The sequence below is a fragment of the Heloderma suspectum genome, chromosome 1 (genome assembly GCF_057233095.1).
Source record: "Heloderma suspectum isolate Gila_16-S chromosome 1, 16-S_ref, whole genome shotgun sequence".
Lineage (NCBI taxonomy): Eukaryota > Metazoa > Chordata > Lepidosauria > Squamata > Helodermatidae > Heloderma > Heloderma suspectum.
Genome location: NC_139458.1, coordinates 82,755,912 through 82,782,856, shown reverse-complemented (window position 1 = coordinate 82,782,856; position 26,945 = coordinate 82,755,912). Strand labels below are relative to the sequence as shown.

At 43.6% G+C, this 26,945-nt stretch overlaps 1 protein-coding gene across 12 annotated transcripts in view; it reads left to right on the top strand.

The window, feature by feature from the left end:
• The window catches only part of DGKZ (diacylglycerol kinase zeta), a 116,598-nt gene that overhangs the window by 41,474 nt on the left and 48,179 nt on the right, over positions 1-26,945 (top strand). For 8 of the 12 annotated variants that reach the window (XR_014790240.1, XR_014790237.1, XR_014790238.1 and 5 more), the window contains exons 1-2: positions 22,541-23,484; positions 25,324-25,432. Coding sequence is in view for 8 of the 12 variants with exons in the window: in XM_084850335.1 (XP_084706461.1) it covers positions 22,625-23,484; positions 25,324-25,432 (969 nt within the window). In the remaining 4 variants the exon portion in view is untranslated. Of the gene's footprint in view, positions 1-22,540; positions 23,485-25,323; positions 25,433-26,945 lie in introns of those variants that run through there. The other 4 variants (XM_084850388.1, XM_084850377.1, XM_084850367.1 and 1 more) reach the window with 2 other exon arrangements.

The following is a 26,945-nucleotide window of genomic DNA, read 5'->3' as shown; positions in this document are numbered from 1 at the left end:
TCATTCAGGGCTAAGGAGGGCTTGAGTACTGTAATATACATATACAAGCTGAGCTTCCATTGTGTCCCAGGGCTTGGAGACTTAGGTTGCAATCTTATGCATGTTTAGACAGAGAAAAGGCCTACAACTCCCAGCATTCCCCAGCCAGCCAAGCTGGCTGGGGAATGCTGGGAGTTGTAGGCCTTTTCTCTGTCTAAACATGCATAGGATTGCAACCTTAGTTTCAACATGTCTGCAAGGCCAATGTACGTTGTTGAGTTCTAATATGGATAGAGAAAAAATGAAGTATTCCTGATATTCATGGCAGTTATGACGATTCCTAGATGGTGCTTTTGGCTGCATTTTGCTTCCCGGGTTGACTTGTTCCCAAAGGGATACAAAGAAGTTCTGAACTGTTTTTCTAGGGCACTGGTTGCAGATCCTAATCACTCCTATATTAGGAATAATGCATGAAGTGTAGAACCTGTGCACTAATCTGTTTCTATTAAGACTGCAGTGTTAGCTGCTTAATCGGTTAGATTAAGTGTTCTTAATCGACTAAAAATTGTGTGTGGTTAATCAATCAGCAGATTGTAAGATTTTTAAAATGTTTTTTAATACAAAGTACTTGTAAAATCAGCAAATGATGGCAAACACCATCTTAAAAGATCTGGGTAACTGCTGGATGTCATGTTTTAAAAAATGGGGGTCATCCATTGCTTCTTGTCCCAGAATCCTAGCTGTAACCTATTGTCTGTAGTAGCTAGCAGAGTATTCTAGAGACTAATTCAGTCAGGCTGCGATCTCCATTTTGAAGCCCTTGTTTAGATGTATACCTTGGCCCTCTTCAGGTGTTCACAAAATGCAAGTGTGTAGAGAAGATGGGGAGATCTCACCCATCCCCACCCCCTCTGCCCGGACCTCCCCGTGTTTCAGCTGAATGCGGGTACGGTGCTCCATGGGATCCAAAACCCTAACTGTGTGGGGTCTGTCTCCACTATATGGTTACATTTTGTGAATGCCTGAAGAGAGCTCCTATGGCTTCAACATCAAGCCAATTCTTGTTTCCTTCCCTGTTCCCCTCCCGACCACCCCCTGCTTTGCAAACATCCAACCTGATGAAGAGTCCTGAAAAACTCAAAAGCCTCATTATTTTGTGACATTTTGGTTGATCCTAATCAAGGTATTTCCTGCTGTGACATGTGCAAATATGGAAACCAAGGATGCTTGTCTTTAATGCAAATCATTGAAGATTTAATATATTCATTAAGTGATTAATGGAATAATACTTGTATGATTAATCAACTAAGGTTTCTTTAATCAGGTAACATCCTTGGTTTCTACTGGAGGGATGGTTACAAACTTTATAGTTAAGTGTCTGAAGAAGAAAACTGTGAAGTTTTTGAATGTGTGTTTTGCACTTCTAACTAACTTTGCTGCTTCTTGCCTTGTTGATCCTGGAAACACCACAGTTTTTCAAGCAACAAGTTCCTGAATGTTAAATGGTCCAACTCATGAGTTAATTTTGTAAGGGTATGTAAATTTCCTTCTGTGCTTGAGTCTTTAGAGCATTCAAATTGCATATGAGTGCCATATCTTTAAACATTAGAGATGTCGTTTGTGTGTTAAAACTTCTGTTCTTGCCACTTTAGCAGCTGGGGCTTTAATAAAGTGCCTGCAATTGCAAGGCTTGTGCTTAAGCCATAAGAATCATTACCCATGATGCACATCCTTTTCTCCATTGTTCTGCTTCTTGCAGCTTGCCTCAATCGGAAAAATAATGTATGTTCATTATTTTAATTCTGATAGATGGGGCCAGCTGTTGCCTTCTTCTCATTCCTGTATCTGAATTTTCTTCAGTAGAACCTGGGCGGCAGCGGGGGTGGCATGTATCTTGACGAGCCAGCCAAGGCGTTGCTTACACATGATCATCCTCCAGCCAGGGGAAAAGAGGCCTGGTGCCCAGAATAGATCAAGTGGAAACTTGCTTATACCAGTTTGGGGAACGGTGGAGCTCACCTGAGCACATGCAGCTGAAGAGCCTTATGACAATATCCCACCCTTTTCCCCAGAAGCTCTTGGGAGTCTGCATTAAGTTATTCCATTGGCCTACTTACAGTAACCCTAAGAGATGGCTTAGGCTGAGAGGTGCTTGAGGCTACACAGTGAACTTCATGGCTGAGAGTGAGCTTCTCCTGAACTGCATACAGAAGTACTTCCGGATATAGGGTGGGCCTGGAGCATCCATGAACATAGTGGTACAAGACAGTTATCCAGTGCTCCCAGTATCATATTATCTGGTGTCTGCTCTCCTCATAAAATAATTTGAGAGGGGAGTTTGAGAAATTGTACTTTGTCTAGAGTGGGCTTGAGCTAGTTGCATTGGTCCAAATTTTGCCAAACAAAGCCAAGAAAAGGCCTTCATCAAGCTACATTTCGCTGGGGTACCAGAGGGTCACTGCAGATTTCATCTAGTAACTTCTTCTTTGACATCAAGCTGCCCATACTATACCCTAAGACCTTCTTCAGAAATGGCCTTTCTCCAGGTGCCCCTGCTGCCTGAGGTCAGGTAGTGAGCAACCAGGGAGAGGGCCTCCTTGGTAGTTGCACCCTGCTTGTGGGACTCTCTCCCCAGGGAGTCTCACCTGGCAAATGTCTCTGAGGTGCCAGGCAAAGACATTTTTATTTTCCCAGACCTGTAGTCTCTGATATGTATATATTTTATTTTTGCTGTGATTGTTTTTAGAGCTGCCCTTTACTGTTGTCAGGTTTTTTTTTTAATGTTTTACTCAGTTTGATGACCTATTGTGAGCCGCCCTGGAAATGTTCAACTGGAGGGCAGAATTAAAATGGTTTAAATAAATAGCCCATTTCCTGCTGTTTCTCCTAGGCTGTAACAGACCTCTGGTACTTCCTTTCCTATAAACTAGCACAGGAATAGAACTGAAAATACATCAGTTGGTGTGCGTGTGTGTAGCTGCTTTTGCCACTTGGGTGTACAAGATTTCTAGCACCCTGTCTTGGCAGCAGCGCGCGATACTTTGAAAAGAGCATTTGGCTTTTCATCAATGACAGCAACGGATACCTTCACCAAGTATTGCTTGTGTCTGTAACTGATGTGGAGACTCAGGTCCATCTTTCTACTTCAGTTAATGATATCCTGTGTGAGGTTTTCAAGATATCCATCAGCAGAGCAGCAGCAGAGCAGTTGGCTGAGTGCCTAAGAATTTCCTCCTCCTGTTATTTGATATGGCAGGACTATGAGTTCAGCTAACAGTCCAGGAGATGAGGAGCTTAGGTAATATTATCTGGCATTTGCACTAAATTTACATGCTGGCCCTCTAAACATGGTTTAGATGGTGATTCATGTCTTTTCTTTTTGTTCCTTAAACAGCAGCAGATACTGAATACAAATCACCAAGTGTTGCTTCTGTGCAAAATAACTTGAAATGAATGGATGGCAACGCTACAGAAGCAGTTTCTGGATTCTACGCTGTAACAGTCATTGTTTTCTAACTAAATTCTTCTGGATACTATGGGAGGAAATTGCATAGATATGTAATATTTAAATATGGGACAACATATGATTCTGTGTAAGTGCAATTCCATGCTCCTTGCAGCAAATGTGTTTGTTGCATGTATACCAGGATTACACCAGTATTTCATGCAGCAAATACACAGTGAGTGGATGATATCCCAGTTAGGGTTCCCAGACTCATGTACAAGGTTGTTGTTTTTTAAAGATGCTGAAATATGAGTATTTATATAACAATTTTGTTATATTTTATACACATAACTTTCCTTAAATCTATTTTGTTTTGTTGTTGGTTAGTGGTTAAGGACAGAACTGTTTTACTGGTGTTTGTAACACTGCCATATGCACAACAAACACACTTCTAGCTTTACAAGTATTGAAAATAACTACTTAGAGTGGTCAGTTGAGTAATTTAATATTTGCATATTACAGGATGAATTTTTATCTGATTTTTAAAATTAGCATGTTCAGCATTGTGGTTGACCATACTTTCAGTCTACCCTTTTAGGTTGCTTTCCAATCTATGAATAATTTTTCTGTTACTTAGTGGAGAAGAAAGTATTATCTTCATTAAATATTAAATATACTCCTGTATGGAATTGCAGTTAGTTAAGAGGGAAATTGTTAAGAAGAAAACTTTGATAGAACTACTTCTTCCTGGTGAGAATGAAGGGGCAAAAGTGGTAGTGGGGTGGAGCCGGGGGGGGAGAGAATGAAGCCATTTTGTCACCCTTTCATTAAAAAAAAGTGTCTAGCCTGCTCACAAATTAGAGGCAGCATAAAGTATTTTACTGCTGCAATGTCCACATGCATACTTCACAAACCAAGCACATATTCATCTTGCCTAAGTTTGTTCCTGGCACACTTTACCATGTCTCCTTTGTCCAGCCTTAAGAGGCAATCTTACATTGTACAAAATGAAATTTGAAGCAGTTGAAGAGAATTGTAGAAGTGACTTGGAAGGTGCGTGTGTCTGTGTCAAGGACATAGAAATGCAAAGCTTTCTTCCCTTCAGATTTTAACCTGTATGTATAATGTAGGTGAGAAGTGTGTGGGGTGGGATGATCTAGTTAACAGAATTGTATCAAATGCAATAGCTTGTTCCTGGCCTGTACAAGAAGCCCCTCAGGGAAATAATGTTGTCATGGTGCAGAACAGCCTCCCCTAGCCTGGTGCCCTCCAGATGTGTAGGACTGCAACTCTGATAATTCCTGGCCATGCTTTGGGAATTATGGGAGTTGCAGTCCAGAACATTTGGAAGGCACGAGGCATTTGATGGCATTTTCCTTTGCTTGCAGTGAGTGGGTCTCTTTGTTTGTCATTTGGGCAATAAAAGCAGCAACAGTTTCATAATAGCTTTAGAAGCCCCCCTAGTAAAGGTATTATGGCAGAGCTGCCCCCACCTTTAGGAATAGTGAAACAGTTGCATCAGTGCTGGAAGGTGTTAGAGGAGAGATCTGTGTGCCATGTGTTTTGCTCTGTGCCTCCTAAGTTAGCCTGCTGCCTGAAGGTGCAGTGAAGGATGCTGTCCTATCATCAGTGTTGAAGACAGGTTAATCTGTCAGGTTTCTGATGGGATGAGGGAGGGGCTCTTGTCCCTCGCCTCAGGCAGCCAAATGTCTTGGGTTGGCCCTGTATTATGGTGTTATTGCTGTTTGGACTTTCTCTAATGGACTAACATGGCTGTCTGCATTACTTTGTGAGGTAATGGAGAATCACTGGTAAGCAAAACCTGTGTCTAGGAGCAAGGTCTGTTCACTAAGGAAGAGGAGGAAATGGCTCAGGAGCGTGACCTTTTACTGAAGCAAAAGCAGGTCAAGGCTTTGCTGTGAGTAAATAAAAAAAAAAAGCAGAGATGTCTCATGACAGATGGCAAGTGAAGAAGACTATTTTTTTTACTTCTGGGGTTTGTGAGATTTTTCTAGGTCTTGGGTGTTTTGTAAAAACCTCTGTTTGGCTTCTTAATGTGGTACTACAAAACCAGGTTGATGCCAGCAAGGATAGCAAACTGGGGAGACTCCCAGAAACATGGTTGGATCCATATTTAATCATACTTCGAATAGGGGCCGCAGTGGCTTAGTGGTTAAGACGCTGAACTGCAGACTGGAAGGTCGGATTCATACTTAGAATAGACTCATTTAAATCAATGGAATTTAAGTTGCTCATGACTAACTTCCCATTGATTTCAGTGGGTCTGCTCTAAGTATGTTTAAATCTGGATCCAACTTGCAATATTTCTTTCTCGTCCTTTTGCATATCTGTGAGTGAGATTTAGGATTGATTAAAATACAGAATAACTAGTTGGTGTAGCTCTGTTGTGCGTTCCTTATCCTGCAAGGATTGTCTGCGCTGAACTTAGCTGAGGTCAGTTAAGTGTGCGTGCCTCTCTCACTTGCTCAATACATGCCCGCCCCCTCCAGAGGTAGCCGCCCCCATAGCTGCTGTAGGAGGAAGTGCCGCTGGTTATTTTAAAAGGGGCTGTCATGATTTGCAGCTTGGGGAGGAGGCAGAGGGATAAACAGAGACCTCTCTCGCCAAACTAGGACTGAATTTCTACAGGGCTGGCAGCTCTCCTCCTCTTCTCCTCCTCCTTGCAGCCGCTGTCCCTGCCCTAGGCTCTTCACCTGCAGGAATTCTTGCTTCAGCTTCGGATCAGGTCACAAAGGCTCTGCCGGTCCTTTCCTCTTCCACCTCCTCCCCTGTTTAATATTCTCTGCTTAGGGTTTGCCATTCAGAGTGAGGAAGGGCGGGAAGGGAAGTGTTGGATCTCTGTGTGAAATGACCTCACTCCATGACATTGGACCCATGTCAAGGGGATTTAGCCATGGTAGGAGAGCAGGATGCAATCTTTGGGCGTAAACATTGTTGGAAACTGCTAAGTAGGGGCTTTGGGAGCTTTAGGAAGGAGTATTAATATGTGCCAGTACTGTTGTGTTTGCAACAGTAGGTTTGAGAGAATTATAGTGTGGGCCTCCTGCACATTCAGTTTGGAGAACGAGAGAGTTTCCGTCTTTCTGTGCCTTGTTGTGAACCTGGCCTGAGAAAGAGAGATGATTTTCAGATGCTGATGAATGTATCTGATAGTGCAAAATGACTTTTTATTACTTTATTGCAGCAAACATGAGGCCAATTTGCAAGTTGTGTTTTATGTCGTGTAGTCCTCATGTGCTGCTTTAGCGTGTCAGAATATGCTGAGCGGTGGTTTCATGAGGTGGGGGCAACAGTGTGCTAATGCATTTGCATCCCAAGTATTTGTTTTCACATGATGAGGTCTTTGTGCACACCTGCATCCACACTGGAGAACCTGAGTTATCAGCTCAGAGGAAAGTACTTAAACTAACATTTTGCTCTGACCAGGTAACTTAGTAGTTTTTCCGATAGGGGCTGATTCACCAAAACACCGTAGAAATGAGGCCTCGACATTACATCACCACATAAGAACTTCACCACCTCAAAAAATGATTTGTGAACCAGATACCAGTATGTCTAGCAAGCAGGTGGGACTCAACAGTATTGCTCCAGTGTTACCTATTTATGCATCTTCACAGTGTTAATTCTTGGAATAAAATGGGAGGGCAGGAGGACGTTTTAAGGTCCTGTGCAGTTCCCCAGCAGTCTCTCAGTTTTTGCGTCTTAGTCTTCGTCCCAGAAACAGGAAACATTGTGGCACTTTTTCTTTCTTGATATCAGAAGTTCACAGGCTTGAGATTGCAGCAGGGCTGTGTTGCTTTCTTGCAGGCTCTCCAGATTCTCTGCTGGACACTGTAAGAAGAAAATCCTTACAGAAAATTCCTTCCTGTCCTATCAAGGGATTTGTGAACCCACAGCTACTCTCTTCACACAATCCATTTGTAAAGAGCAAGTCCCCTTGGCAAAGACTGTCTAGATTTATTTGTTGAGACAAGAGCTGTATATTCCCAAAGCAGCGACTAGCTTTGCAGGGACCTGTTTAATATTTAGACTGCAGTTCAGTTTCTTTGTACCCAATCTTTCTATGGCACTTGGTAGTGTATGCATAGTTTCCAGGACATACCAGCATGCATCTTACCTTTTAACATTGTGTCAACATTTTATAAAAAAAAAATGAGAGGGAAAGGCACGAATTATGTCAAAAAGCAGGAGCGAAGATATTCTCAAGTGCCTGAAAATGCCCGACGTGTTTCAGCAAAATATTTCCTTCCTCAGGGGCCACTCATCTTTTTCCATGTATATTTTGAAAATTTAACAGACTGCCCTTCAGGTAGTTGAAGTATGTTTTAGTTGTCTCAGGATTACAGTAAGGGGTACCATGTGATATGGTAAAACCTGGAGATGTTATACCAGTAATAGCAGAATATAAGCTAGTTCTGAATTGGTTTAAACAGGGGCCGGTATATATGTTAAAGGAGGCTACTTGATCATGCCATCTGACAAGCTACATGTACAATGGCTAATTCCTTGTATTATGCAATTCTCTCCATGCCATAGATCAAGTGATTTTTCTCCATGCCACAGCAACCTCAAAGTTTATAGTGGTAGGAAAAAATTGTGTGATCTGATCTGCATTATGAGCCACAGCTCATTAAATGGTAGCAGCTGGCATGTGACTTAAAATGGTCTCCACGTGGCAATAATAGCATGTGCACAGACTGTAGGAAAAGACTTAGGCCGCTGGTAGGCACCAGGTGGGTGGGTGGCTATATTTTAGCCACTGAAAACAAGTTGTTGGGCCACCAATCACATTTTTTACTTCTAGAAACTCAAAAAACAAAATAAAAGTTTTTTTGGAACACTGGTTGCCGACAACTTAACACAACAGCCCCCAACACCTTCCTTGTAATCGCAATAGGGTTTTCTTCACAGCACTTGATTTAGCCTAGATATTTAAGATAGCCAATTTCTGTATTTTCAGGGATGGCTTTATTCTCTAGGTGATAATTCAGGGCCCAAAATGAGTTTTGCCACCACAACCGATCACCTCAAAACTGTTCAGGCTCCATATTAAGTCGATGTCAGTGCTGTCAGGGCTTAGTTGTGGAGCACATCTGCTCAGGCACACATACATATTTAAATTTACTTACTGCACATTTGAAAGAGATGGTAACATTAAAACATAGAACATCTCGATTTTTATATAAGTTAAAAACAGCCCGGTCATGTCAGCTGAAAGGGAGAGGTTGCTTTCTTCTTAGGAAGACTGTGGTTTGTTTGTTTTTTAAAATGGGATTTTTGTGATGACCTTTCAGGGGGAAATTTCTCTTTATAAATGAAACAGAAGGCAAGCATTTTACCATACTCTGGTTTAAAGTTTAGCAGGACCACCAGGGTCCATATAGAATTGCACTGGCCTAGAGGCCTAGCTGGTTATCTGTGGACTAGGCAAGTTTTCCCTTCAAAGATCTCAAGTTCTAGGCTGCAGTGTTTTGTTTTGTTTTATATGCAGTACTCAGGTGGGAGACTTTCCCAACAAATGTCTTCATTTTGCATCTTTGTAGTGAAGCTTTCCCTCTTTCCTCCCAATGTAAGTTATAGAACGTCTTTCTGCACTAAAATATACTTTTAAAACCATCCAAAATCTACTGTGGTTGTGGTGGTCTTAGTCCCTTTCCTATAACTTGCCTCCACCACCAAGTGTAAATTGCTTTTGAATCAGCCCAGCCAACATGGTATACTGACATCTGTGAATTGTTTCACTTCTTCCTATTTTCTTTAGTGTTTTTTTATTTGTTGCTGCTTTTATACTCTCCAAGGGGGAAGAAAGATGTTGGTGCTTGGAAAAGAGAAGATGGAAGGAGAGGTCTGGTGATGTGTGTCAGAGGACGTTATGAGGAGAATCAATAGAGGCCAGTACTCCTGGCAAGCCAAGTTTTGTAACAATGTAGGACAGAGGATATATGTTGAACAGAAGCAGACAGCGCCCCACTTAGCCCTTGAGGAACCTTTGTGCCAGACTTTTAGAATCTTAGCAATTGTGGGATCTCTGTGTGTAGTGCCAGTGAGTTAAGGTACATGGGTAATAAGTAATGCTGAGAAACTACTTTTCTCAGAATCCCCCATTTTTTTGCTGTTTCACTGCTGTTTGCAGCCCAAATCAGTTGGTATTTGGCATCGATCTTTGTAAATCTACAGTCTTCCTCCAAGAAACACTGAAGTTATCATATAGACAGTCCGGTAGGTAGTGATGTCAACTGAAGGAAAGCAAAGCTAATCAGACCGTGGGCATTGCCCTTAGGTTTCACTTGCCCCCAGTTTTATTGTAGCCTAGCCAAACCTAATTGACTACATGATAACCTCACCGTTTCTGGGCAGAATTTTTTTTAATGGTGTCAAAGCAGCAATAGATTGGGGCTGCAATCAGGCTATAAAAGGAAGAGGGGAAAGTACCGAAGAGGGAATGGATGGCTGCGGGGGAACCCTCCCTATTTTTGCCAGGGTTTTTTTTGGGGGGGTGATCATATGTTAAGATGGGGGGGGAAGGCTGAACACGTCCACCATATTTTGCACTTCCATCACCCAAAATAAGGAAAATGGGGGGGTGCATTATTCAGTGGGAGAAAATAACTGCAACACACACATGCGTCACTCCAGCTCAGCACTAGTGTTAAGTCATTTGCACATAGCAGAAGTGCCTTAATTTCTAATAAGAGAACTAACATGGAGGTTGCACCCACTGACTTTTCCTCTTGTTGCAGATGTGGGAGTGGGTAGCCTACAGTAACACAGTGGTGTAGGTGTCTGTCCAGAGGAACTGTGTTTCATCCTGCCATTGAAAATAGGATACTAGGCTGAGCCCTGTTGAATTGTGGCTCCAATTAAGCACCTTCCATTAACACACTATGCAACTTTTAATTCAGTTTCATTTATTACATTTCTGTACCGCCCAACAGCCACAGCCCCCAGGGCGGTTTACAAAGATTAAAACCTTAAACATACAATATAGTAACATAATATAAAAACATTTACATACAACAAATATGAACAATTTTAACAGTCAACAAGAAGAAATCCCAGGACCTGTTAAAAAATACTATCATATACAGTCAAATGCTTGGGAGTGGAGGAAAGTCTTAACCTGGCGCTGAAAAGCTGACAATGTTACTGCAAGCGGACCTCAGTAGGAAGAGCATTCCATAATAGTGAGGCCACCTCAAAGAAGACCCTCTCCTTTCTTGCCATCCTCTGAACCTTCCTCGAAGGAGGCACTTGGAGAAGGGCATTAGATAATGATCATAGTGTACAGGTAGGTACATATTGAGAGAGGCACTCTGTCAGATACTGTGGCCCTTTATGGCTTTATAGGTCAAAACCAGCACCTTGAATTGGGCTCAGAAATGTGCAGGCAGTCAGTGCATGTGGGCCAGTATCAGTGTTATATCTTCAGAACTTCTGGTCCCTCCTATCAGTCTGGCTGCCACATTTTGCACGAGCTGCAGCTTCTGAACCATCTTCAAAGGCAGGCCCACATAGAGCGCATTGCAGTAATCTATCTTGGAGACCAACTAACATTGCTCAGTTGGTTTCTTCTACTTATAGTGCAGTCTGCTAATGTCTTTTCTTTTTGTAAATAGTGTTGTTTAAACATGAGATTGAATGCATTTAAAGCATGTTTTGTGTAGTCTTGACTGTTATCTATATGGTGTTTGCATGTGCATGAATGTGAAGAATGTTTGTCTTCTGCCAGATTTTAGGTATCTAAGTAGTCAGACTATATTCTGCTGTAGTACAGTGTGTGATATATGGATAAGGAATGAAGCAGTGAATCAGGAGCCTTCCTTCCCTTCCCTTTTGTTTTCACTATGTGGGTCTGGTCATCCGAGGGTTCTGCAGCCCTAGATATTGGCAAAACAAAAGCATTTGTTTTGTTAGTACAGACCCATCTTGTGGTATTAGCTCAGCATTGGTATAAAATTAAGATTGAAGATCTAATGGTTGGTGAGCAGACTGGAGCCAGGAAAACAGAGTGCTATTAAGAGGAGCTACTTGAAGACTTTGAGAGAGGATTATTTGATGGCTTCTGTTTGCAGAGCAGAACATAATTGTGCATTAAAATACAAACGCTCAGAATTTGGCTTGTACAGGGAATTATTATTTTTTTGCTTTTTAAGAAGACAGAATTGTGGCGTTCTGGTTGGCAGGACAGAAGAGAAATAGTTTTGTGGATTATATTCCCCCTCCCTTTTGCATTTAAGATCTGGCGTTTAGTAATCTCTGTGGATGGGTCTGTACTCACTGGTGGCCAAAGTAAGTATATGCAATGCAGTGCAGTGGCTGCACTGCTGTCAGCAAACGATGCCTTATGTCTAGGCATTTAATGCATACTTTACCGGGAATTACATTGGAAATCACTGTTACAGAAGCTGCTTACAAAGTATGGGCTGCGCTCCTAACAAATTTAGCAACAACTCTGAGTAGATGTTAGAGGATCACCATATACAACAGGAACTAGGAGGAGAGACAGGTTGTTGTGTCTTCAGGGAATTGGTGCGAAGAAGGCCCCTTGCAACACAATTTAAAGTCTTAAGCAAATACAGAGAGAGAGACAGAGAGACAGAGAGGGAGAGGTTTGCCTAGAAATAGTGAGATAAAAAATAGAGTGCTGTGCTTTTGTTGGATCTGCCAGTTTGTTTGAGAGCTGTTAGGTTACATCCTGCAATCCTGTTTTTCAGGATTTTTCTTTATCTCCACAAAGGCTAGACACATACTGTTTAAGACATTGTTAAATCCAAGTGGGTCTCAGCCTGGTCAGTGCAGGGGAGGGACACTGCTGGGTAGCCTTTTGCAAGACGCTCTGAGACTTTCTGATGGGAGACTTTATGTTATGTATAAATGTGTGTAACTTTATGTCACGTTTAATTAAATACACAACACAAAGAAATATAGAACAATAAAGGATCAAAAATATTTTCTCTGCCTGAAAGTCAAGAAATTGTATCATTTCTTCAGGCAAACAAATGGAAAGGTAAAGGAAAGTCATCTTGGTATTCCAAAATAAATTGAACGTATCTCTTTTGTGTAGCCTCAGACCATCACTACCCCAACACCAGCGAATAAGCGTGTTTGGCTACACAGGCTTAAACATAGACTTGACTGATCAAGCCACAACATTGAAAGATCCCCAGTAGGTGATCTAGTCTGATCCTAAGATAAGTTATTCTGTATCCAGTAGAGATAGCCATCATTTCACTGAAAAATATCCAAGAAAAGGTTCCACAATCTCCTTAGGCAGTTTGTTCAATTGCTCTCTCATATGTTTCTAGACCTCTTCTGTGATAACCACATGTCCAGACCTTAATAGGTGGGCAGATATTAGGCTCACACCCCAGTTTGCTTAAGAAGATAATGTGGGTCTCTTTGTCTAGGCACATGTTTTCTAGAGGAAGAAATGGGTAACTCCTGATGCAGATGGTTGGGTTTATTATGCATGTCTTTGACAAAAGTACTGGTTTGCCAATAGATTCAAAAAACATAAATGGTGAATTGGTGGGCATCTTACAGAATAGGTGAAGTCCTTTAAATACTTAGGCTTATGGTTTTCTTCAACTGGAAACTGGAATTATCATTTCGATAATGTAAAAAATGGCCACTAATACAGTGCATTCTTTATCAAGCTTTTATTGGAGTAAAGGTGCTAGACAGATTCTCCCTGTTCTCAAATTTTATGAGGCTAAAGTTATAGCACAAATTTGCTTTTGTGCTCAAATATGGGGGTCTGTTCAGAAAGTGAATCTGGAAACACCCCAGAACAAATACCTACGAGCTATTTTTGAGCTCCCCAAGGCAACCGAGTCTTCTATTCTCTGACTGGAAGCTGCCCTTTTTATGGTGAAGGTTAGCGTACATATTCTTGCCCTCAGATATTGCTTGAAATTGAAACAGGGATCTATTTTAGTATTATCTGCTTTCTGGGAGATGTTGAATTTTAATAAGAGTGTTTTTATCCTAAAATCAGGAAGCGTTACAAATTATTGAGATGTACAGGCTCTCCTTGGATATCTTGAGTTCCTTAAATTCTGAAACAGATCACGCTGTTTGAAATCTCATATGTTAAAACAGGATTTTTGAGATAACCATGCTTCTGCTTTGTCTGTTGAAATGTGCTCCTTGGTATGCCAAATTACCCATTCAAACGCCTCATCCACACTGTATATACAATATTACACATTTCAATGGAAGAAAGCCTTTACAGCCTTACAATTTCAGTCCATGAACTCTGCTATAGTTGAAGAATGCTATCGTTGGATCCCTTACAAACAGAGAGTTTGTCCAGGTGGGACCAACGAGCCTGAAGATCTACCTCAGGTAAACATTTATGTCAATTTAAGTCATAAATGTTTATGACGAATTAAGAACAGCGTTGTTTAGAGATCTGTTGGGTATTTGATTAATTTTTTATTGGGGGACAGGTCCCCTTATGTCTCTGAAAAGGTGGCCTGCTTTGCTTTGAGTAGCAATTTTAAGGAAGAAAGTTTGTGATGGTAAGTTGAACCACCTGGATGAGGAATTTTTTATCTCTTAGAATTCTAGGTTTTATTGATTATTTTGACTAATGTATTTTTACTTTGTTCTTTCATGTGTTCTGTTTTGTAATGGCTTCAGCTACACAAAATAAACTATTTGATCTTATTGTGTATATCTTTGGGAAGGTGAACTTTGCAGAAGTGGTCAGGCTTCTGTCTTGTGTGTGCGATGGATGCAGAAGTAGTAAGAAAGGGGACATACCCTAATCGTGAGTTGCTGGGCAGATTAACAGCACTCTTTGGTCCCTACAGTGAGACTGTCTTCACTGGCATCTTGGTGTTGAAGCACTCCAGAATCTGTTCACGACATTTTAGAACACAACACACATGAATTAAAGCTGTACTTCTACAGCAAACTTTAACTAGTTTCAAATCCATTTAGTGGTTGTGGTGCCCTTTCCAGGCACCTTAGTCCTGTGAAGGAGGTTACAGATTTCTGAGCATCTTTACAAAAGTACAGTGCTCAGGGTCCTTGGAGGGAGCAGGGCATAGCATTTAAACTGGTTTAAATGTGTACAGTAGTCATGCTGTAGGACCAAATGCATAGAGTCCTCTTGTACATACATCCTGTGCATGTGAACTGTAGAATTATTCCTTTTTTTAGCTATCTCATAATTGCCTGGCTTGGACAAATCTTATTTAGCTGCAGGAGATAAAAGGTATCCTCCACCAAGAATCTGCAGAGACAGTCATCTGTGAGCTATTTAAAATGCATCTGTATCCCATTTATTCCCAGTACTGTTTTCCTCGGTAGCAAGCCTGAGTGTGAGCAGGCGCACCTCTTCTTCATGCAGGCCTTTGCACACGTTGTGGCTTTTCAGTTCAGTGAGCCCTAAAATAGGACTCGGCTACTGATAGCATGCAACCAGCTTGGTTCTCTCTTCCCACACGTCTGTTATGTACATGCAGGCTTGACTCTGAAGGCCAGCCGCTCAAGCTGTGGAAGCTTCTGTGATGATAACTGTCTGTGCATTTCAGAGCTTTGGGCAGCTTTACCGTTCAGATCCATTCTGGTTAAAAGGCAGACAAATTTGTCTTCACGTTCTTGTTTATTTATGTATTTATTTAAAGTATTTTTATCCTGCTCCTCAGCCAAAAAAAAAGGGGGGGGGGCTCCCAGAGTGGCTTACAATCAATCAGTACAATAAGGCAGTCTCTGCCCACAGGGTTACAATCTAAGAAGACATGACACACAAGGAAAAGGGGATGGGGAGGGGAAAGGGGGAGCGAAATTGAGAAGGCAGGTGGGCGCATGTGGTTTATGACTCATATGCCATGGGCACTGGGAACTGGGCATGACAAATTACTTCAAGGGTTAGGGAAAGCCCCTGTGAGAAATGTACACCCTCCTTCATCCCAAGCCACCATGGTTCACAGTGACATAGGATTTCCTACCCCTGATTAGCCACAAACGGCCCGTCTAATCTGTGCGCTGCATCAGGGGCTGCGGCTCAGTGTCAGAGCACATGTTTTGTATGCAGAAGGTCCCAGGTTCAATCCCTGGTACCTCCAGGTAGGGCTAAGAAAGAATCCTGCCTGAAACCTTGGAGAGCTGCTGCCAGTCAGTACTGGGCTAGATGGACCAATGGTCTGTCTTGGTATGAAGCAGCTTCCGGTGTTCCTATCTGGTGGAGCGTAGGTCCTGGTGATCGTAGCATGGATTGCCCTTCCTGACACTGTTGACCAACCGAGCCTGGTCAAATGTGGCATGCTGTAGTAGCTGCACTTGTCAATGCTCAGCAGGATCCAGAAGCTGGGGTAAGCATTAAGAGGCAGGAAATGCAAAAGCCCAGTTAGAATGGAAAGAGGATCTTTGTTGCACAGGGTGAGAGGGTGGGGAGGTGAGGCAGCTGCATATATGAGAAAATACAACTTGGGATGTCAGGAGGGTGTGGGAGTAAGGAGACTTGTATGGAAACATGAGCTGAAGGGAAGCTCTGGCATGTGAACTGCGCAGGAGTTGGGGTGAAATCATTGGCCAAGCTTCCCAAGCGTCTGCATCAGCCTCTTGAGTGTCCTGATGGCAAAGCGATAGTGAATGGAGCCCACGAGGTCCCTATGTCAACAGTGGAAATTATAAATAGCGCCTGTACTTTTATCAGTTTCCTGATCCTGGGGACACTGGTAGCCAGTGTTATAGGAAAAACCACATCTGGCAGACTTCAGGATCTGTCCTCGCCGTAGTATGCTCTTGAGTATGCTGCTGCCTTCCGCAAGGGAGACAAGTAGACTTTCCTGTGGCCGCCTTTAACCTGTATTGCAAGTAAACCAGTTGCATTTTTAAAAATTTAGTAATAGATTTATATCCCACCTTGTTTTCCTCTTGCATGGAACCCGAGGCAGCTTACATGGTCCACCTCCTCCTCCATTTTATCCTCACAACAACCCTGTGAGGTAGGTAAGGCTGAAAGACAGTGACTGGCTCAAAGCCACCCAGTGAGCTTCATGGCTGTGTCGGGACTAGAAACCAGATCCACCAAGTCCCAGTCCAACACTCTAGCTACTACACTACATTGGCATTGAACAGAAGCTTGTGCCTTATCCTACAGGTAGATGGTAAAGAGATGGCCATTGGAATACTGCATCCTACACCACTCCTGCTGCCACCAAAAGGCCTGGAGGAGGCATTGCTGATTGGAAGCCTTTGAAGTCTGTTGCCTGGTGACCTGCAGGTTTCCTGAGTTGGAGGTTGCCAGGCCTGGTGTATGTGGAGCAGGATGTTAGAGAGTCCAGAGCAATAGGCGAGAACTCGCCTTTGATTTGAGATGCCTTACTTTTCAGCTTTTTGTATGCCTCAGAACTGAGTTTCTTGGGGGCAATCTACATTACAACTTTAAACTGGTTTCAGACCTGTTTTTAGCGATTACGGCTACCAAATACAGGAATTCTGGGAATTGTAGCTCTAGAACGAGGGGCCGCTTGGCCAGGGGACAGGGGTCTCTAGCAAAGAATTCTCAGTACCCTCATGAAACTGCAGGATCCCTTTAGATAAACTGGTTTGAAACCAGTTTAAAGTTGTAATGTAGATAGCCCTCTGGTTAGCACAAGCCTCGTGTGGCGCAGAGTGGTAGGTGGCAGTATTGCAACTGAAACTCTCCTCACGACCTGAGTTTGATCCCAGCAGAAGCTGGGTCCCAGGTAACCAGCTCAGGTTGACTCAGCCTTCCATCCTTCCAAGGTCGGTAAAATGAGTACCCAGTTTGCTGGGGGAAAGGTAGTCACGACTGGGGAAGGCAATGGCAAACCACCCCGCTACAGTCTGCCATGAAAACGCCAGCGAAAGCGTCCCTCTAGGAGTGAGCAATGACAGTGCTTGCACAGGAGGAACCTTTCCTAGCACAAGCTGTGCTTAGCCCTCTAAGGAATAAGGCAAGCAAGGCAGGAATGTGTGGGCCTTGATTGTGGCAGTCACACTTCCTGCTAGAAGCATGGGAGGAAGGAACCTGCCTTGCGTGACTTGGCTAGCACGGTTTTTTATGCTGGAGCTCCGGCTGCCTTTTCTCAAGAAAACGTGCCCCATAAGAGAAGCTTATCACAGCCCTGTTTACAGATGTTTAGCAGATCAAATCTCAAGGCTTTGTTAGTGAAGGAACTTAATGATCCAAAACCGGGCAACGAGAACCAGGGCTTTTAGAGGAGATGTGTGTATGTGTGTGCGTGGGGTGGGGGGGGAGGGGGGTGCTGCTCTCCCAACCATCTCCACCACACCACCAGATTCTACATTCATATTTTTTACTTCTTTTTGTAGTGTATTCAAATGTTCCAAAATGAGTAAAAAAAATGTTCTTCTTATTCCTCCTGCAGAGATCTGATGTAGGTTAGCAGTACTATCAGTAAATGTGATAAGCCATTTTCAGCGAGATAAACTTCAGCTGTCATGTAATGGCGTTGCTTCACGCAAAGTAATATTCATGATAACTGCACTTTTAGAGATGCAAAGTTTATCACACTAACTTTATAGATTAGACCCATCAGTTTGGCAAAGTGTAGCACAGGCATTGTTCTCATGAACACTGAATTGTCAATAAGCTGGATTCTTTTGCCAACCTGATGTGGGGATGAACCTAAGAATCCTGGTCCTCCTTTGTAGGAAACTTTTATGAATGCTATATTGGTTTCTGTGAAGAGCTTATGCAGAACCTGCAGTTTCTCATGCTAAAAAGCCCCCCTCTTGTTTACTGATTGTGTGAATAAAGCCATAGTCATAGCCACACAGATAGAAAGAGGACATTTCTGTGCCTCATCAGTATTCCAGAGTGAAGGCATCACTTGGAATATGTTGCAGAAAGGGGTCTTAATGTGGAGTTGCTATGCTGCCTGGATAGCCAGTTTTGGCCAAGATTCTAAGCATGTCATTTAGTGCCTGTATGAAGAATCAGCTGGTCCAGATTCCTACCTTTCATCTGCAAGTCTCTAGTCCTTATAGTTCTTGAGAGAGAAGGGGAAATGCGCAGACACTATTCTGCCAGTCATTTAGAGAGAAGTATGCAAATAAATTAGCTGTTCTCCCTGCCATTATGTTAGGACTGAGGGAAGTCACCATTAAGATTGACAAATGAGGTACACTGTGAATATCTAGTATATATTAATGTTTACACTGAATTGTCACAGTCTGTTACTCTTGCATTTAATGGCAATTTAGCCTCACTGTTTACAATATTTTTCTCTATATCAGCCAACTGAGAATAACACTTCATGTGGGCTCTAGTCCATAAAAGCTTATTCCATAAATAATAAATATATTTATGGTGCTACAATACTCTGTTGTTTTTGCTGCAACAGAATAACCAGGCTATGCCACTGGAGGTAAGAGTATTGCAAGTATTGCCCAGTACAGAAAAATCAAGATTTTTGTATTCTCCTTTTTTCCTTTTCTGATTGGACAGAATCTCCATTAGCAAATCCTCTCCCTTCTCCTGACTTCTATAGAAAGTGGCATTAAAAATAAATAAGTCTCCCAAAGTGTTCTTTCTGCTCAGTGAAAAGGGCTCTGTCTTCTCATATTTGTTATTATTTACCTTGGTTATCATTTTCTTCATTGTTCCTTGTCTTTGTGTTGACAATCCAATCCATTCCCCCACCCCTGAATCTTCCACTTTCTCCTACCCTTTGATGTTCAGTCCCATCTCTTTTTCCTTTGCTATTTAGAAGAGGTAAGTTGCCTCATCCTCTCCCAAAGAAAAAAATGAAAGAAAGGGGAGTGGGAGAAAGTGAGGAGGAAGATAAGAATAAAGTTTGAGTGAGAAGTGAAAGGTACATCTGTTAGGAAATTATGGCTTGGATCCTAAGATACGTTAATTTACAATGCAACCCTATACAAGTCTGCTCAAAAGTAAGCGCCATTGAATTCAGTGGGATTTATTCACAAGAAACTTTCCCATCACCTATTCCTGCCAACCACATTGTTCAGGAGGACCCATCATCCGTTCTGGAGATACCTTTTTGAGATCACAGGTGGCTATAGGACAAAGCAGGGGAGGGGAAATTTCCATTCCATTAATTTTCTTAAGCTATCACAGTTGATGTAATTTTTGGAGGGGGGAATCATATGACATTGTGGTATTTACAACTTGTTTACACTTAGGGTTTCTGCCTCTTGATTTACAAAAATATTCTGGCACCTAGGTATATCTCTGGACATGTGCAGAGTTTCTCTCCCTCCAGGGGAAAAGTCTTAAAAAAAAAAAAAAAAAAGTGTGCAGAGTTGCGTTTTCCCTGTGTGGAATGCTTTCTTGCCTTTCTGGAGATGGTCTTGGCTGCACTGTGGAATCTTGATGAGATGGCAGCCTAACTGAGGGAGGAAGGCTCCCGCGCTACTGGGGATTGGTTGGCTTCCCTGCACGGAGGATGGGATACCAACATGCCCATGTGGAAAGCCTCATGCAAAATGGTACCAGCCACCTGCATATTAACGGGTGGAACTCTAAGTGGCAGCACTATGTGCATGTACTTGCATTCACAATGCACACCTTCAGTGCCATTTTTTTTGGTAGAAAGGCAGAATACAAATCATATAAATAAACACAGTCTTTGCAATATATATGCACTGCATTACAAATGCAGCCATCGCTGCCATGTGATGTATTAGTGTACAGGTGTGTACTATAACAGCACATTTGTGTGTACTAATGGCAAGAATGGTTCGGCTGTTGTTTTGGTCTTGTTCTGGCAGCTACCCAACAAACTGCCCTATTTATGCTGTGATTTCTCTTCTTAAAAATGCCTTATTTTTTCCCCCTATGGAATGGTATGTTATTTATTTTCCTTGTACATGATCTCTGTTTTTGTGAGATCACTTTCTATGGTGGTGTAAGCTCGGTTGACTCTATTAAAATATTTTGAATCAAGATGTGTAGTTCGGTGGTTAGACCTGAGAATCTTGCCGAGTCTTAAGGCTACTGGAAGCCCTGCTCCCTAATCGTAGGTTTGTTGGGACAAGTTGTAGAATGTAATGGTGATTTTAAAAAAACACTCTGCACATATGCAGGGGATCGGTTTCCTTTATTACTTCACACATTCCAGGTCTGAGACTTGCTCTGGGAAGGAGCGGTAAATGGACAGAACACAGCCCATTTAAACATCTCAGATTGATGCTTGAAACTAGGCTATTTTTTTGTTTTGTTTTATCAACCAGTACTATTTGTTTGGAATCTAAATAAATAGTACTGGTTGTTAAAACAAAAACAAATAAACAGCCCAGTTTCAAACATCAGTTTTTGGCAGCGACTTCCAGAGGGGTAGCTGTGTTAGTTAATTGCAGAAAAACCAGCAGAGTCATGTATCCCCTTAAAGACTAACAAATGTATTGTGGCATAACCTTTCCTGAACTAGAGTCCTGTTTATCAGGTAAAGGATGAAGTGGACTCCAGCCTACAAAAGCATACGCTACAATAAATTTGCTAGTCTTTAAAGAGATACAAGACTCTCAGAATTCTGTTACATGCTGTACCCTTACAAATAGAATGAAGCTCAGGAGAACTTTCATTCACATCAGGACTGTTCTTGTTCACACTTAATCAATTTGTTCTTGCTTACACAGGAGCAAGTTCTACCAAATTCAGTTGGTCTTAACTTCCAAATAAACATACTTGGGATTGCACTGCACAGACTCTAAGAGGAAAATTATTTATCCCTGTGCACTTACTGATCTTCAGCATATGCTTTGATTAGGAATTGTCAATAAAAATCAGTTGACTGGGGTAGGAGGGAAGGGCTGCAACCATTGTTTTTAGTGGCGCTGCCCCTGATACTTTAAAAGCAACCTGACACACGGATGAACATTTTCTAGCAGCAGATAAAGTGATGGGGAAAAGTTTCACCTGCTTAATTTCTTCTTCTCAGCTGCTGTTAAAGAGATAGTAGCAAGACCAGAAAAAGGTGAGAGCACAATGCATTCTGCTGCAGAAATATTTAGTAACAGTTGGCAAGTGTGACAGCACTGCTTGCTGGGCAGCTGACATTTTGGATTGGGAAGCTGAATTCTACCTATCCTCACAGCTGACTTCTCTGTCACACTATTCCATTGCAGCCTGGCCATGCTGGTTGGGTGTGATGGGGCATGAAGTCCCACACATCTGGAGGGCCCCACGTTGGGAAAGACTGTTTCATAGGATTAGGGCCCAGCTTCTAGATGTTAAAGCTGCAATACTAAGCACACTTGCTTGGAAGTAAATAAGCAAGCGGAACCTTTCTCTGAATAAACATGGTTAGGATTGGTTTCATTGAACAGGAAACATTTTGTTCTCTCCAGTCTTGATCTTCCATGTACAGTTGAAAAGCAGAATGCAGATTGAGCCCCAACATGCTTCTCACTCAGGACGAAGCTATTTTAAAAAGAAGAATAGAAGTAGTTTAGGCAACTTTCCCCATGGCTTCTCATTAAGGTTAACTGCTACCTCTGTTATCACATATTTATCTACAGGTCAAAATACCTCTTTCTTTCTTTCTTTCTTTCTTTCTTTCTTTCTTTCTTTCTTTCTTTCACTTGTTATGGGGTATAGTGGATGCAAAAACAATCCCTGGTTCATATCCAAACCCATTTAGTACAGACCATTGAACCACCGACACGCAGATCTCAACCCACGTGCTTCAGAGTTTGGTCAGGAACAGATCTGACCGTTGCCAAGATCCACACATGCCAGCGATTCGAGCGTTATGCAGCAGTTCTTGCATCTTCTACACCCAATAAATAATCCTGAATTGTGCCCAAGTACAGTGATAAGAGTGCTAATTTTCTATCTCACAACTCCATCATTAAGCAGTCAGCTTCTTTTACTATAAGTGGAGGTCTTCCCCCCAACCTCCGCTTAGTGTTTTGTGGTGAATTGGATACTTAGCATGCCTTGGCTTCACAGGGGTGCAGGGTTCCAGAACTCCAGATTGGTTGTTGTTTGGAAACTGACACAGGGCTACCGATGTCCTTAAAATAATTGATTGATGCTGGGAGGGGAGGGGCAGTAGTTCTCCGGATCCTGGGGCCCAAGTAGTGCTGAGGCTCTTGGGGTGTTCCGTGATTTCTGAATTTAGTTTTGATGGCCAAGTTAGGTAATTAGATGGGGAAGGCAAGCTACTCGTGTAAAACACCTGGTTTCTTTGTTAACAGCCCCTATTCGGTATGGAATCCTTTTTCCAAAGGCACTTCAGGAAGAAGACTGTGTCGTCAGGGCACCGATGCAGCAGCGTGGTGGCCCTGCCTGCCAGCAAAGCAAGGCGGCGCTCTGTGGTGGGCCAGCCCTCTGCCTCTCTAGCCCAGCGCCGGCGCAAGTCCAGCACCCAGCTGCAAGGGCTGTCCTGCTTGGGCTCCCGGCGCACACGCAGGCTGTCATCCCGGAGGCGATCCAGCACCACTACCCCTCGCCTGAGCCCTAGATTTTCTGTCCAGAAGAAGCGTGGGGGCCGTGTGCGCACCATAGATACTCACCTCATAGGGCCCTCCTTGCTGCTGGCCAGCCTCATCCAAGTGTATGAGGAAGAGGAAGGGAGGCAGGCGCCTCGTGCTGAAGGCTCCAGCTCAGAGTCCTCTAAGGAGGGCCTAGCGGAGAGTGACTGGAGCGAGGAAGGGACCTCCTCGGGCTCTGAAGGAGCTGGCCCGGCAGCCGAGCAGGAGAGGCAGAAGCTGCCAGCTGAGCGTTCAGTGTGTGCCACTTCCCCCGCTGAGCCAAGGCCTCTCCTGCGAGACCCTCACTATCTGCGCCGCAGGTCCTCCCACCTCCTGCCTGCAGAATTTGTGCACAGCAGGGCAACCTATGGGCTTCAAGGCCGCTACAGATACTTCAGCCAGCGGCGGCGCTCCAGTGAAACCCGCAAGCCAGGTGCTTTGCTCCCATCGTGCAGGATGCAGCGGGCTGCCAGGAGGTGGAAGGTGCCTGTTCAGAACAGTTGGCTATCGTTGACTGCACTTAAATCCCTGGGAATGGATCCTGCCCACAGCAGCTGTGGCAGCGACTCCTCTGAAGGCTGCAGTGCCTTGTCGCCGTATGTATGGCTCTCTGAGTGGGACTAAGCTTGTTTGGATGGAGGTGACGAGGGTGGAGGGAAACAGCCCAGCCCTGGCATGGCAACAAGGATGCCTGTTCATGTCCATTAACTGTGGAGACAACTCAGGCAGAACGGTGTGTTTCTGAGGTCAGCACAGATGGAGTTTATGGATTACATTTCTTCCTAGCTCTTCCTCTAAGATGTTCTGAGTGATGTCACTGGCACACACACACACACACAGAGAGAGAGAGAGAGTTGCCCAAGGCCTCCCAATAGGCATCATAGCCAAATAGGGATTTGAACTGGGAATTTCCAACCCTAGCATTTTAACCAGTACACCACTTTGGTTTTCTGGCTGCCGTGAACCTCACTTCCCTTTTTCTATGGGCTGTTCCCTATTTCCCTCCAATAGCAGCATCAGGAGGCTGCTGAGAAAGAGAAGTGAATAAGGCAGGGTGTTGAACCTCTTTCAGCCCGATTGCCAAATTCCATTTTGGAGAAGCTCAGGGGCTGCATTCAAGCGGTAGGTATGGCCAAAGGCAAAAGGGGTGGGACAGAAATACAGAAAATGCAAGCCTATTGTAGCTTAAAGCTCTTCCTGCCAGTATCTAAGCCTTAGGAGAGGCATTTCAACCTTTTAGAATGGCAGAAAACCCACCATAAGCTGGGAAACCACCAAACATTTGGAGGCTGAGGGAATGGGGATAGTGCGTGGCCATCTGGGAAACCAGAGGGCCAAATTGGGACCCCCAGAGTGTCAGATGTGTTCGCAGGCCTGAGGTTCCCCACTCTTGGAATAAGGGAGCTCTCAAGTGGTTCTTCAGGGTGCCCTGCCAGTAAAGAGCTGCCTGCTGTATTCCTTTGTCTTTGCTCCTGGCTGACTTGGGAGTATGTTGGACTGGTTCAAATCCCTACTTAACTGCAAAGTTCATTAGGGCAACTCAGGCTAGTTGTATGTGCCCAGCCTCAAGTGCCTTTGAGAGCTATTAAAAACAAACGCCACACTGAGCTACTTGGAGGAAGAGTGGGACAAAAATGTATTAAATTTAAAGTGCTAAATGTCTACTTCTAATTTGTGGGGAGGGAAAAAAGACAGGGAAAGGATTGATGACTTATCCTTTGTGGATTGATCAGAGTAAAGGCCATGTGCCATCTTGAGCATATATTCTTAGATTCTGAAATGCCATCCCGTTTCCCACCTGTTCAGCCTTAGAAAGTTTTGCTTGAGAAGCAGCAGCGAAACTTGAGCTCTCTGTTATCTTCTCAGGAGTCTCACAAGCTTGTGCAATTGTGCCCTTTTTAGGTTTTTTCTTCTTCATCATCTGTTTGAGAAAATAATAGCCTGTCTCTGGAGCGGTCCCCCCCCCCCCCAGGCACTTTGACCATTGTCAAGAAACCACTTTGCGTTTTAACCAGACCACAGCTGGCCTTTCTTCATGGCCAGCATTTGCAGTGGCATGGTACAAATTGCCTGATCCACATGGTGAGCTGCTGCCTTGCAGGTGCCTTGCCTTGTATTGACACTTGTTGTATGGCGTGACTTAAAGTAGCCATAACGTATAGACTGGTTCTCACTGCCACCACGATAGGCAAAAAGTGAGACTTGGCTACTGCCGTGTTGGGTAAGTATTGACTGGTCTGCGATTTCTGAGGATTTCTGCCTCATTCCAGGCTGTATGATGGTACTGACGCTGACTCATAGAGTGTCTCTCCTTTATTTCCCCTTCTGTATATCTTATTTTTTAGCATTCCTTTTCCAGAGGAGTTGTGAATATTGTATAAATTTATTTGTGCAAACAAAACATTCTTATAGCCAGTCTTTTTCCTGTCTTTCAGAAAAGCTATTGCAAAGTCTGGTCTCCAGCACATGGTAGCTCAACCAACCCCCACACTAGCCCTGAGAAGTGACACGGAGAGGGAAATTCGCAGTACCGTTGACTGGAATGTAAGTTCCATCCTCCTCCTGGCTGAGGGAAAGGAAAGATGGATGGTTTCTCCACCCTTGGCCCAGCTGCGTATGTCCACCCACAGCTGGCTTTCTGGACTAGGTGCAGGGGTATCTTTGACCATGGCATGGTCTGAAGTCAAGTCACTTGACGCAGCAACCTTGCTGAAGCTCAGCTGGCCTGGGTCTGCTCAGTGCCTGTGTGGGAGATGGTGTGGAACCCGATCAACATCACCTTGAGTTCCATGGGAGAAAGGCAGGAGGCAAATTTGTGTGGAATAAAGTTACAGTGCAGCCTTCCCCAACCTGGTGCCCTCCAGATGTGTAAGGGTCTGAGATTTGCAGTAACAATACATCTGGGGGCAGCAGGTTGGGGAAGGCTGGCATAGTGCCTTGTGGACACTCTTGAGTAGAAAGGCAGCTCATAAATAAATAAATACTTGAGTCTTCCCAGCTCATTTCCTGCAGTCCTGGTTGTGTTTCACAGTACAGCACTCAACTGACAGCATGGGAAGCAGCTCATATAAAGGAAAAGCATGAGTCACGTTTTGGAAACTGTTTCTTTTCTGCCACATGAGCAAGCACATTGGCAAGCAAGTATCTGGCCACGCTATTCTTTCTGTTCATGAGAACCATTGCTTTGTGATGTTTGTTGGCTAGACCAATTCCTTTCAGTTACGCTTGGAGCGAATAGCCCTGCCCTGGTAGTAGGCTGCCAAGGTCGTCATGTTGACTGGGTTTGCATGATCACTGTGGCCCACCATGTTTTATTTAAGTCACAGTGAGCTGTGCCAGGTTGCCTATTCAAGCCACAACTTGTTGCGTCATCCAAACCCGGGTGGCAGGGGTTGTTTGAGGGTTAAAGAACTTCCAAATACCCATGGTTGCCTGGTTCACATGATCACTGCAGCTTACTGTGGCTTAATTAAGCCACATTGGGTTGTGGTGTATGCCGGTGGCCATTGTGAATATTCAAGCTGCAGTGGGCGGTCGCCATGGCTTATCATAACATCCAAACTTGTCAAGGGTGAGTTGTTGCCATGGTTATGAAAGCACCCACAACCCATGGATTGTTTTGGGGTTGTGGGTGGTTTGTTAACCACAACAACAACCTACCCTGTGCCAGATTTGGACGTCATGATATGCTGCAGTGACTGCCCACTGCTTGAATATTTACAGTGGCTGCTGACATGCACTGCAGCCTATCATTACTTAAATAAGCCATGATGGGCTGCAGCGATCGTGGCCTAGTCTGTTGTAGGGTTATTTAAGGGTTATTTAACCCTCGAACAACACCTGCCACCCAGGTTTGGATGATACAACAAACCATGGCAACCCCCTGCTGGGGGTTGAATATTCAAAGTGGCTGCTGGCCCACATCGCAACCCACTTTGGGTTAAATATGCCACGGTAGGTTGCAGTGGTAATGTGAACTGGCCCATAGTGAGTTTCATGATGGCACATGATGCTATGCCATGTGACAAAAGCATGTTCATTTTACTGTGTGGAAGTG